Genomic DNA, 12467 nt, shown 5'->3' on the forward strand with positions numbered 1-12467 from the left:
AGATCTCAATGTATTGCCACGAGCCGCAGGGTTTAATTTGGTTTTGTCTGTGTATGTTTTTTTGTCTCTCAAAGCCGTGGATCCCATTGACTGCCATTATATGACTGACAGATTGCAATGGTTTGAGTTAAAAATCTTCGTTTGTGTTCTACTGAAGAAACAAAGTCACCTACATCTTGGATGCCCTGGGGGTAATCAGATAAACATCAAATTTTCATTTTTGGGTGAACTATCCCTTTAAGTTAAATTTTTCTGAAGAAATCTGCCATACTCTTCATACCTTATTGTCATTTCGCACTTAATCAATCAATCAATCAAATAAATCAACAGAAAACAAGTGGTTTGGACAAATTAAAATAAATATATAAATACCCCATGATTTTACAGAGGACAAATAGCAAAGTCTCTCTATAGTCTTTGCAAATAGTTTGAAGAATGTAAATGAATGAATGAATGAATGAATGAGTCCTATAGGACATAAAGTTGCATTATACAAAATGTATTTAGAGGTGTTCTTTGTACGATCATATCCATGTAAACCAGTTATCCTCAAATCTGGCTCGCGAGATCCACTTTCCTGCAGAGTTTAGCTCCAACCCTGATCAAACTCACCTACCTGTGATTTTCTAATGATCCTGAAGACACTGATTAGCATGCTCAGGTGTGATTGATTAGGGTTAGAGCTAAACTCTGCAGGAAAGCGGATTTCGCGAGCCAGATTTTAGTGTGCCTGATGTAAACTAAGCGTAAATAGGCCAAACGTATCATATATCATATCATAAATGCATAATATTTAATAATCTTTCTCTATATGTAGTGAATTAATATACAAAGGATGAACGAATACATGTGTTATTTTCTCCCCATCCCATCGGTCACCGAGGGTTAAATCCCGAGCTGTGAAGGTGTCAGGATGAGGTCGTCCAGCAGGTGGCGCTGTGTGAACTCGGTCCAGCTTTTCATTCGCGTTATAAACCACAGAGCGGTTCATACAGGAGTAAGCAACAGCGCACCACAAAACTCGGAGCTGTCGCCATTTACCTGTAGCTTTTTCAGGGATATCGGTGTTTAATTAATTCGAGTCCATTCGTGTCGTAATATTTAAGTGTTACGGGAGAAACAGATCGTTCTGTGAGGACTTCAGTGAAGAACGCAAATATCCGGGAGTGTAGCATCCGCGGCTATCTGACTAAACGCATCAGATCTGACACAACTAGTAATATTTGTTTCTGTTTTAGCTGATTTTGCTGACCGGAAAGTTTTGATATTTTGATTATTTTATTTAACGTTTATCATATCGTCCAAGGAAGTCTTTTTCTCAGATATAACAATCTCGAAGGCTCCGGAGGCCGCGGAGCTGCGCTGCTAGCTTCTCACTCGCGAGTCGGCAAAGGGGAAATTGGACAGTCATTTCATATCTTGAAATCTCTGTGGACCACTAACTCTCCTCTCGACAGCTACACCCCTACACGGACTCATATTGTTTGAGGATTTATCATTTTTTCTCCTTGTCTGAAGATTTTCCTCCTCTGTGTCCTCAACTTCCACCGACTAGCTGCTTCCGGCGAGCTGGCGTCGCCGCTCATCTCAGGATAGACTAAAGTAAGATAATCAACATTGCAGTTTATATGATGGGGAGCAGTGTGTTGTGTTTGTTTCTTATCAGTGAGGTGGGATAGTCGGCGTAGTATGTTTTGAATGCTTGAATATACACTGAGGCCTGGGGTGAATTGAGGACAGGACTGAGGAGAGAGAAATGATGTAAACATTACAAATGCGTGTGTCTGTTCATGCCTCAGCAGCTGTTACAGTCTTGTACTGTTTTGGAGGTCAAAATGACCTTAGTTTTAATTGAAACTGCCACAGTGACACTGAGTTGACTGTTGAAATGATTCAGTTCAGTTTCTGCTGTTGTTTAGATTTATCCTTCATTTGAAGTTGTTAGTTTAAGGTTTTTAGTGTTTCAGGGTGAATGTTTTGCTGGTTACCTTTCATTTGAGATTTGGGCACATTCAAAATCCATAATTTACATGGGAATATGACAGTTAACCTGAAAAGTGTAATGTATGGCTCACTTTACCTGTATTTTGTTTAGTTATCTTCATTCATTTTCAGGTCAGAGAAAACTATCAGGAAAATCAACAAAACAATAAAAAGTATTTTTTTATATATTTTAATAGCTAGCTTTGTGATTGCAGTCTTTATGAGGTACTGGCTGAAGGAGGAAAAAAAGCTGTTAACTGAATCATAAAAGTTGTGACGATGTATTTCATTCATTAAAAGTAATATTTTGTTTTGATCTTAAATACATATACTGTTTATGACTATTGTTTATACTCCTTGTGATGAATCACTCTTAATTTTGCAGCTCTCTGCCTCCTGCCTTTGAGGTGTGAGTCACCCAGTCGTCTTCTGTGTGGCGGTTCAGGACAGGGCTGTCAGTTATCAGTCAGTGATGTCAGAAGAAGGAAAGCAGAGCGCCACACCTGCCCCTGCATCCACTATGGACACGAAGTCTGAGTCCACAGCCTCGCCACCTACCGGCCAGGGGGTTTCATCGGTGTCTCCTCCGGTGTCCACAGTAACACAGCCTGCACCACCTGCAACTGAGGATGAGGAGGAGGAGAGCGAAGATGAATCTGAGATTCTGGAGGAAAGCCCCTGTGGACGCTGGCAGAAACGGAGAGAAGAGGTACATTCCAAGTCTTTCAATAGCTTTGTGTAAAGAATGGATCAAAATTGAAGAAATTATTCATTGATAATGTTCCTTTCCTCAACAGGTTAACCAGCGCAACGTCCCAGGTATCGACAATGCTTATCTTGCCATGGACACCGAGGAAGGTGTGGAGGTGGTGTGGAATGAGGTCATGTTTTCTGAAAGGAAGAACTTCAAACTACAAGAGGTAAAACTACTAATTTTGTGCCTGCTTTGTTGTTTCTGTGTGAGAGGTTTGCAGTGACGGGTAGTTGTCAAGTCTGAGTCTTCTTTCTGAAATAACGGCTGAAACTTCAATGACATTCATTAAAGAAATGTGGGGTGTGACTTGATTTTATGCGTCAGTTCCATACCAGATTGGAATCAGATTGAATGCAAGTTTGCTAAAACCTGCTTTCATATCTGTTTTAACAAGTCAAATAGCATGCACCTAAATAATGTCATTGTGATGAAAAGTTGTTTCAGATGAAGATTACAAAGTCTAGCGTCAGACTTTTTTTTTTTTTTTTAGCAAGGATGCATTCAGTTGATCAAAACTGATAGTAAAGACGATTATAAAAGATTTCTGTTTGAAATAAATTGTTATGTTGTACTCTATTCATCAAAGAATACTGAAAAAAGTTTCCACTAACATATTAAGCGGCACAACGGTTGAAAACTTTGATAATAATGAGAATATTTTTTCTTGAGCATCAAAGCAGCATATTAGTTTTTTATAGGATCATGTGACTGAATGGCTGCTAAAAATTCAGGTTTGCATTTTAAAAATATTAAAGTAGAAAAGTTATTTTATATTGTAGTAATATTTGACAACATTAAACTCTTTACTGTATTTTTTGATCAAATATGCAGCCTTGGGCAGATTTCTTAAAAATAAAAATAAAAAAAAATCTTACTGTTTATAAGGAACATGCAATAAAGTAAATCGGGTCAGTTTTGATATAATGTTGATCTTAGTTGTAACCAGTATGAATGAACAGAGTTTGCTGTTGAATGCTTATTTAAACACGTGATGTGAGCATTCTGGTGTGAAAGTTCACCGGTGATTTATTATTTCCATACATGGCCACAGATTCAACTGTTTTGCTTCCTGTGTTCTTGCTTACTAACATGTTAAGCTGTGAATTAGCAATACCAACGAGTATTTAACTATGAGTGTTAGGACAGCGTGATTGCTTCACAGAATGAGTGTGCTTACCTTCATTTCTTGGGTGTAAGCTCCTTACATAAAGTGGTCTGACCTGTTTGCTGCCAAGCCTTTATGGAAAAGGCAATCTCGCTCAGAGCCTTCAGCTACTTATGAAAAGTATTGAAAGAAAAGCATTCTCCGTGGTTATGTAACTATCTCTTAAGTGTTGAAAAATTTAAAAGGTCATTCTTCTCTTTCTAATATAGCATACTTCACTCTGTCATTGCCTGTGAGCGCTTTTAATCAAACTCGATTCATTAATGCCTGGCATAGAGTCGTGGACAGCCATCTGTTTGGCCCGTCCACATATTGCACTCCGCTCTGCTTGGCAGATACTCTTCGTGGAATTCAATAAGTAATTTTAGAGGTTGCGTTTTGACAGGCTTTGCCGTCTACACTGCTGATTGCATTTCCCATAAACACACGTGACTAGTGCAGTGAGTCCAGCTATTAAAAGCAATGTAGTTTTTCCCTTGATCTTTTAAATAACTTTGTTATTGTATAATGAAATAATAAAGTGAGAGTTCAGTATTATATTATAATAACCTGTTCCTCTCAAAGTCAAGATGTAATGTTACATTTTTGTCAAACAGCTCCCTCAAGGTTAAATTAATTTAATTTTCTTTTTATATTTCTCAGGAAAAAGTCAAGGCGGTGTTTGATAACCTCATCCAGCTGGAACATGTGAATATAGTAAAGTTTCACAAGTACTGGGCAGATGTGAAGGAGAACAGAGCCAGGGTATGAAACGCAACAACAAAAATATAAAAAAATGTCCCACTTTTGGAGTTTAATCTTTTTTTCTTTCTTTTTTTTCACCCCCTTCAGGTTATTTTCATCACAGAGTACATGTCTTCTGGGAGCCTGAAGCAGTTTCTAAAGAAGACAAAGAAGAATCATAAGACCATGAATGAAAAGGTAGCTTAATATATATTTATATAAATAGACCAAAAAGCTGCTAAGACATAATGCACTGCAGACTAATACATATTTTTTGTCTTAAATTACTTGCTTGAATGTTAGTCATGGTTGATCTGTATGGTCCAACTCTGATTTGTTTAAAACTCTGAATGATATTTTTTAGAGAGCGAGTACTATTTGCTAGTAGCGTTTTGGTACAATACTAGTGATTTCAAATATAGGACATCGTAAAAACAAAACGCATTATTTCCTTAGTTGGGATTAATGAAGTAGCCTGCTGTAGTATAACATCAGACTTGTTTTCTCAATGCCATTAACTCTCTCTGGGACTCTTCTAGGCATGGAAACGCTGGTGCACTCAGATATTATCTGCCTTAAGGTGTGTGTACTTTTCTCTCTCTCTCTCTTTTTTTTTTTTTTTTTCCAAATACTAAGATGTTTACCAGTAATGTGGATATATAATTTGGAAATGTTGACCCAAATTCCTCATTGGTTACTGGAATGTTTCCTGTGACTTTTATAGCTATCCATTTCTTTTTGCTTTGATGTTCCACTATAAGTCTCATGGAGAGCTCCTATTACACTCACATTTCTCACCGTTCTTCCTTCAGCTATCTGCATTCATGTGAACCTCCCATTATCCACGGGAACCTGACCTGTGACACCATTTTCATACAGCACAATGGACTCATCAAAATCGGCTCGGGTGGGATGAAGCACACTGAGTATGACTGTTTAAATGTTACACATTTTATTATTGTTGCTGATGTTTTCTGTCTTTTTGTAGTGGCCCCAGACACCATTAATAACCATGTGAAAACATGTCGGGAGGAACAGAAGAGTTTGCACTTCTTTGCTCCAGAGTATGCAGGTAAAACTAGGTTTTAAAACCCATTCTTCAGTTTTGTTTTAATGCACTTAAGTAAAAAATGGCTTTGTACAATTTGCGCTTTTTCCCTTCATCCACTTCAGCTGTTGCCAGTGTCACTACAGCCGTGGACATCTATTCCTTTGGAATGTGCGCCTTAGAGGTGAGTGCTGTTTGTTGATCATTCGTCAGGGTATCGGACTGACCAGACCAGTGATTCAGGATTTTCTCCCCACTGTTTTAGATGGCTGTGCTGGAAATCCAAAGTAATGGAGAGTCCTCATATGTGTCACAAGAAGCCATTAATAGTGCCATCCTGTCTCTGGAGGACCCACTGCAGAGAGTGAGTATAGATTGTCAGTACTTAAATTATTTGCATTCAAAGATTGGCTACTGTTCAAATGGGGCCAGTCTTTTACGCTCAGCAAGGCTGCATTTATTTGATTAAAAATACAGTAATTTTAATATTGTGAAATATTATAATATAAAATAACTACTTTTCTCTTTTGAATTTCAGCAGCCATTACTCGAGTCTTTATTATGATATTATATATAAATTATTATGATATATTTATTTGCTACTCAAGAAACATTTATTATTGTTATTGAAAACACTTCTGCAGCTTAGTATTTTTATGAAAACCTTTTTTTTTGTGAACTTATTTTTTATGAATTTTTTTTTTTCAGGATTTTTGATGACTAGAAAGTTCAGAAGAACCATATTTATATGAAACTTTTTTTGTAACATTATAAATGTCATGTTTTTTTTAAAATCCTTTTAATCCATTCTTTGAATTATGGACTCGAACCTTTACATGGTAGTGAAAGTTGTACAATTGTTTTTTTTGTTTGTTTTTTTTATTCACAATTGAATAATTGAGAAATTCTGTAAGATGAGATGCATTTGGAATGTGGAACAGGCTTTTCAGATTAAAAATAAAATAAGTAATTTGTAAGTTCAGTTAGATTGTTTCCCCCACACTAGTATATGATGTTGCATGTATCCAACTAAACTTTTGATAACAATCACAAATATCCACCAGTAAATCTGAGTGTTGCAGTATATCTGAGATATAAAGAATTAGGCGTATGGTAGCATAACATAGCACCTGACCACCTGAAATGGTTCCCTCCTCCCTTTAAGAATTTATGGTTAAATATTGTAAAAACCATTTTTTTTTTTTTTTCTCCACACACCCCCATAGGTGACTGTGTCTGTAAGAGCCGATCAACTTTTCAACATAATGTTATTCTTAATACGTATGTACTAATGGATGTGATGTCATGTTTCTGTGTGTGTGTATGTTTTAGGAGTTTATTCAGAAGTGTCTGGAGGTGGACCCCAGTAAGAGGCCCACAGCCAGAGAGCTGCTTTTCCATCAAGCTCTGTTTGAAGTGCCTCTTTTGAAACTATTGGCTGCACATTGTATCGTCAGTCACCAGCGTGAGTCATGAGCTCATTATCATTCAGACATTTCATTTAATGTCAGCTTCATGAATGGAATACAATGAAACTAAACACATTGAAACCATTTTCCCTTTTGGCTTCTAGATATGATCCCTGAAAATGCTTTAGAGGAAATGACCAAGAACATGGACCCCAACCAGGTCATTATGGAAAGGAAAGAGGTCCAACTAAAGTGAGTCGTCTCCTGTGATTCATTTGTGCCTTGTGTTTGGATTTGGGTTTCAAATAAGCTGTCATGCCACGTAAATGGCTTCTGTAATCCTGTCTCTTTTTCCATAAGACTCTCACAGTTTCCTGCTTTGGAGCTTGACAAGTTTCTTGAAGATGTGAGGTGAGCTAAAAAATAATAATCTAAATCTTGCCAATTAAAAAAAAAAAGAAACTAGTTGGGCCAGATTCATATATTAAGAAAGCAGGCACAATGTTCAAACAAGCACAAATATAATATTGACACGTGCTCTTGGTTCTCGTGATGTAGGAACGGGATCTATCCGCTGACTGCCTTTGGCATGCCCTGCCCACAGCAGCCTCAGCAAGAGGCTGTCAAGTCCCCCATCGTGCCACCCTCTGTCAAAACGCCTACGCCTGAGCCTGCGGAGCTGGAGACCAGGAAGGTGAGAAATGGACTGATTTAAGAGACAGTAACCGACTATCAATGATTAAGAATAAATCAGAGTTTTCTCACCTTCCCCCGCTGTCTCTGTGTGCCGTATTACTACTTCCCTCTCAGACAAACCTAGATGGGTGGTTACAGTCAAAGTCAACAGGATTTGCAGTCATTTAGTATCATATGTTTGTTTTAAACAATCTCTCTCCTTTAAGGTTGTGCAAATGCAGTGCAACATCGAGCCTGTGGAGGAAGGAGCAAAACATCATGTAAGCCTTTTTCCTGCTTATTGCTGTAAAGACTTTGAAGTTAGACGATAATTCTGTGTTTATATCTCCTCTCTGCTCTTTTTATAGCTGACCTTACTGCTAAAACTGGAAGATAAGCTGAACCGACACTTGAGTTGTGATTTGGCACCAAGTGAGTACTTTATCAGGCCCCAAACACACTACACAAGCATGGTAAACGCTTCCAGCTACACAGCTTGATTTCACATGCCGTTGTGTTCTGAAATGTCAGAATGAAGCACGAGTATGCGTTTGCATTCTCAGCTGCAAGAGACGCAGCTATAATGGGCATCAACTCAGTTGGTTTTCTCTTTCAAGTCAAGTTGCTCAGAATCAAGAAGCTTACTGAGTTAGTTGAACTGTCAGCATGTTTATAGCTAGCTACCTGAATGCACATCTGATTTAATCCTACACAGAAGTTTATTACTACCACAAAAATGCAAGATTCTGTTAATTAAGCAATTTACATTGACCATGTGCCTTCAATCAAATTTATGTACCTGCATAATGTTTCTGGTCTAGTGTTCTTTTTGTTCTTATTTGTGAATTATGAAATAATTACACTGAAGTGCATCAGGTTCAGATTGGAATTATGACTGTTAACATATGGCACTTTTCTATCAGCAGCATGTTGACTAGTTGTGACAACGGAGTATTGGTTCTGTGTTTTAGATGAGAATGTACAGGAGTTGGCGGTAGAATTGGTCCAGCTTGGCTTCATTAGTGAGGTAAGATGTTTAACTCAAGATGTAATATACACTTCCATCCTTTTTGAAAGAAATTACCTTTTTAATAAGTTACAGTAAAGACGTCATGTTACAATAGATTTCAGTTTCAGATTAATTCAGTTCCTTTCTTTCTATTAATCAAAATAAAATGTATCCCTGCTTCATATCACCACAATAATATTAAATCCCATTTAATCACAAATTTTTCTCAGATATCAAAATGTCATTAGTAACCTCTTGAAATAATCAATTATTTTTTACAATTGTGACCGGTGGGATAATGTGTATACTGAAATTAAATTATTTCTGCAGTCATCAAAATTCTTACATATCTCAGCCTAGTTATTAACCCATTTTAAACGGTTTCGTCACATTCTATGGTTACTACTATACATAAAAAAAACCTTGGAGCTTTATGAATGACAAACTTTTTTACGGTCACTATTGTGAGCAGTGGGATTAAATGGGTTAAGGTGGACATAGGGCTGAGCGATTTTTCTGATTTTATCAATTAATTCTAATTTAATGTTTTGCCACAATTTTATTCTTTATAAATCAAGGAATCACAATTTTGAATAGAAATATTACTAGACTAACAATATGCCAATGTTAACAGTAAAGAGAAAAGAATGATCCAACTGCATGTCGGCACACGTAATTAACCGCTAACGTGTGACGCCCTCTGTGAAGGACCAGAAGTAGAATATATCGCTAGGTGCCATTCGCACAGAATGCGCTTTTGTGTTGACAAAGATGTGACGCTGGCAGTGGAATAGGAAAAAATGCAAGAAGATGGAGTTTAAGTTCTTTTAAGTAGAGTGGCGTGTTTTTAGAGACAATATTATCTTTTTTTTTTTTTCTAACTGTACTTTTAGATCAATAGTTGCAGCCTTGGTAATGTTTTCAACATCATTAAAAAAAAAAAACTTACAGATCCCAAACTTTTGAATGGTGGTGTAGTTTAATATGTCGTATATAATGGAGCTAAACTCATGTGTCACAGGAATGATTTAAAGATAATGGAGTGTGAGGAAAAACGTTCAAGGGATTTTTTTTTTCTTAAGTTTTATTGTTGGCATGGTTACTGTGTTTAGCCATTATTAGTGAGATCACACAATGTTCTAGGCTTATTTTTAAACATTTGTCACAGGTTCAAATTTACGAAGCACTAGTCAGTGCCAGCATTCATAAAATGTTTCCAATCAATAATTCAGTTGTTTTAGGAAATGTTTGGATCAGCTGTGACTGATTCCTGGAAGCGTAAGAAAAGACAATGTGAGCTAATCAGAAGAACAGTACACAGAGTAGAGTCGGTGGATGAGGTGTACTCAAAAAACAGACATGAAAACTTTCTTTGTTAATGCACAAACCAGGACCAGACCTCTCACAGAGAATACCGCAGTAGATCTTGGCACTATAACGCTAGTGCAAATTAGCTTACGGCAGCTTTTTCATCTGCACCACCATGGCCTTTTGTTAGGTAGTTCCATTACAACTATTTTCTGCAGTTCACGGCCAGTTTTCTTCATTTTAAAGAGGTTTTCCCTCCAGTCTTAATGAGCAGTTCATGCTCTTTCTTGACCATAAGCAAGGAATTCTCTGTTCATCTCTTTGATATTGTCATCTGTCAGATTTGGCACTTTTGTAAGGAATGCTACTGTACCATCTGTGTAACGCTAGCATTTTTTCCTGTTTCATCTCTCTCTGCCTTTAATACCTGACCCTGCACAGTAGTTAATTCAGCTTTTTACAGCCACTTTCTGTGGCATTGTTCCTTTTTGTTTCAATTATTTATTTGATCTATACATCTAGGAATTCAATTCCATTTGATCTACCTGAGATTTCAGATGTGCTTTGCACTCTTTTAGTTGATTTATTTAGTTAGTTTTTTAATATTCTGTTTAAATTTTAAAAAGTGTTCTTTTTCTTTTTTTTTTCTGGTGCCACTTTGTTTTAAACTTCTTTTTTTTTTTTTCTGGATCTGTCAAGGGGGATCAGCCACGTCTCACCACTGTGCTGGAGGAGGCGTTCTCTAGATTCTACAGCCGTAACGGCTCTCTGAATCCTGTAACCGTTTCCTCATAGCAGAGGGTCAAATCTGCCAGCTCCTCTCCACCATCCTTTATCTTCATGCACGGGACGGGACTCTAGCGCTTCATCACTCAGAGGATCATGTGTGAGTTTTGTAGGGAGGGATCAGAACGCCTCGAACTGAGCCTCAGAAAGAAAAGCACCCCTGCGCTCTGTTCTTCACACGGCTTTAGGTGGTGGAAAAGTGTTGGCTGATGGTTCCCGTGTACATTTATTCTGTCAGTGTAGCAGTCTGCTTCTCTGTTTTAAAAGAAGAAAAAATGACTCTTATTATTTAAATCAGTATTATGAGCTGTATTTTGGAATGTTTTTGCTTACAGTATGTGTGGGATGGGTTACTTCTGATTTGCACTTTAGCAAATCTTTTTTCTTTAGGCACATCACATGCATATTTCATGATCTTTTATTCACCCTTTCAATCATTCATTTATTCTTTTTTACTGTAAGAGGAATGCGTTACGGTGTTATTTTGAGATTACCAAATAACACTGTCTTTTTACCTTTTAAGGCACACGTTAATTGTGGTTAACTTTGGTCTGCAATGCAAGATCTACATCGACTGTGAAAGGAAAGGGGTTCTCGAAACATTGAAAAAAGCAAACAGATTATTTATCTATATGTGTATGGTCTATCTTGAAGCGCGTTTCACTTTCATCATTGTGGCGGCTGGTTTTTTTTCCTTCATTACCTGTGAATGTATGCTGTAAGTTTTCATTTGAATGGTTTCTAAGCGAAGGGCACTTGGTTTGACTTGTCTGTTTTCCCTGTATGTGACACAGTTATGAGTTTCAGTATAAAGAAAAGACCTCCAGTGCACCAGACGTGTTAAAATGTGCCTTCAACAGACACAATCAATCCATATTCAGAAGACCCATAGACTGACAAACACATTGTATTATTCCTTTTTTCATTGAGCAGATCCTGTAGTGTTTTCTATGTCAACTGGTCTGCATGCTAGTATACTGTAACATATTTGCAGTCTATCAAAACTCTGAGGGTTTCTGGTGGTAGCATCATTTCAGCCCAAGTGAGCAGTTTGCACTGATTTGTTTTGTTGATGGCAATAAATTTCATATTCACCTCGATGGTACATCAACATCTGTTACAAGCAGCTAATTTGAAACGATGCATGAAATGCAGTTTAACAACTGAGAAATTCTAGTTTTCTTCTGATTGATAATTGTTGCTTGTTTCTTTTTAATTATGTAATGGTTTGAATTGCAAATTGCTTCAGATATCGGAGTGGAATTGATGCCTGAAACATTGAAAAGCACACAACAAACAATGCTTTTTTTTTTTGTTAATGCAGACCAGCAGTGACAAATTAGAACAATTTTAAATGGATGATTCATTCTGTGCTTGTTTTGAAAGAAACAACATGCTTTGTATCAATCCCTCTCTGTTTGATCTGTCTAACGGGAGGAAGCTAATGCCCAGAATCATTTTGAATTGCCTCGTTTGTCTCATGCAAAACATTGAGAAACTCATAACTGCTTTTACTCGGTTAAATCTTTTCAATTTGCACCATTCAATGATATTAAGATGAGATACTGAGTACTTCTATTCTTTGTCTTTCATTTCAGCTCCTAAGT

The 12467-nt window shown here is 37.2% G+C and overlaps 1 protein-coding gene across 2 annotated transcripts; it reads left to right on the forward strand.

Moving 5' to 3' along the window:
• The first annotated feature begins 790 nt into the window (after nt 1-790).
• Nucleotides 791-12438, forward strand: nrbp1 (nuclear receptor binding protein 1). Of its 2 annotated transcripts, none has more exons than XM_058755289.1 (18): nt 791-997; nt 1519-1602; nt 2369-2692; nt 2781-2903; nt 4545-4646; nt 4734-4823; nt 5165-5205; nt 5438-5697; nt 5799-5857; nt 5939-6037; nt 7006-7138; nt 7247-7334; nt 7443-7493; nt 7641-7776; nt 7985-8038; nt 8126-8189; nt 8729-8784; nt 10774-12438. In XM_058755289.1, the coding sequence occupies exons 3-18, from the start codon at nt 2456-2458 to the stop codon at nt 10867-10869; spliced, it is 1689 nt and encodes a 562-aa protein (XP_058611272.1). In that variant the 5' UTR covers nt 791-997; nt 1519-1602; nt 2369-2455; the 3' UTR covers nt 10870-12438. The 2 variants fall into 2 exon arrangements, with proteins under 2 accessions (XP_058611272.1, XP_058611273.1); XM_058755290.1 differs by having other exon boundaries at nt 801-1602; nt 5438-5532; nt 5614-5697.
• Nucleotides 12439-12467: the final 29 nt, after the last annotated feature.

This window comes from Onychostoma macrolepis, chromosome 20, assembly GCF_012432095.1.
Source record: "Onychostoma macrolepis isolate SWU-2019 chromosome 20, ASM1243209v1, whole genome shotgun sequence".
Classification (NCBI taxonomy): domain Eukaryota; kingdom Metazoa; phylum Chordata; class Actinopteri; order Cypriniformes; family Cyprinidae; genus Onychostoma; species Onychostoma macrolepis.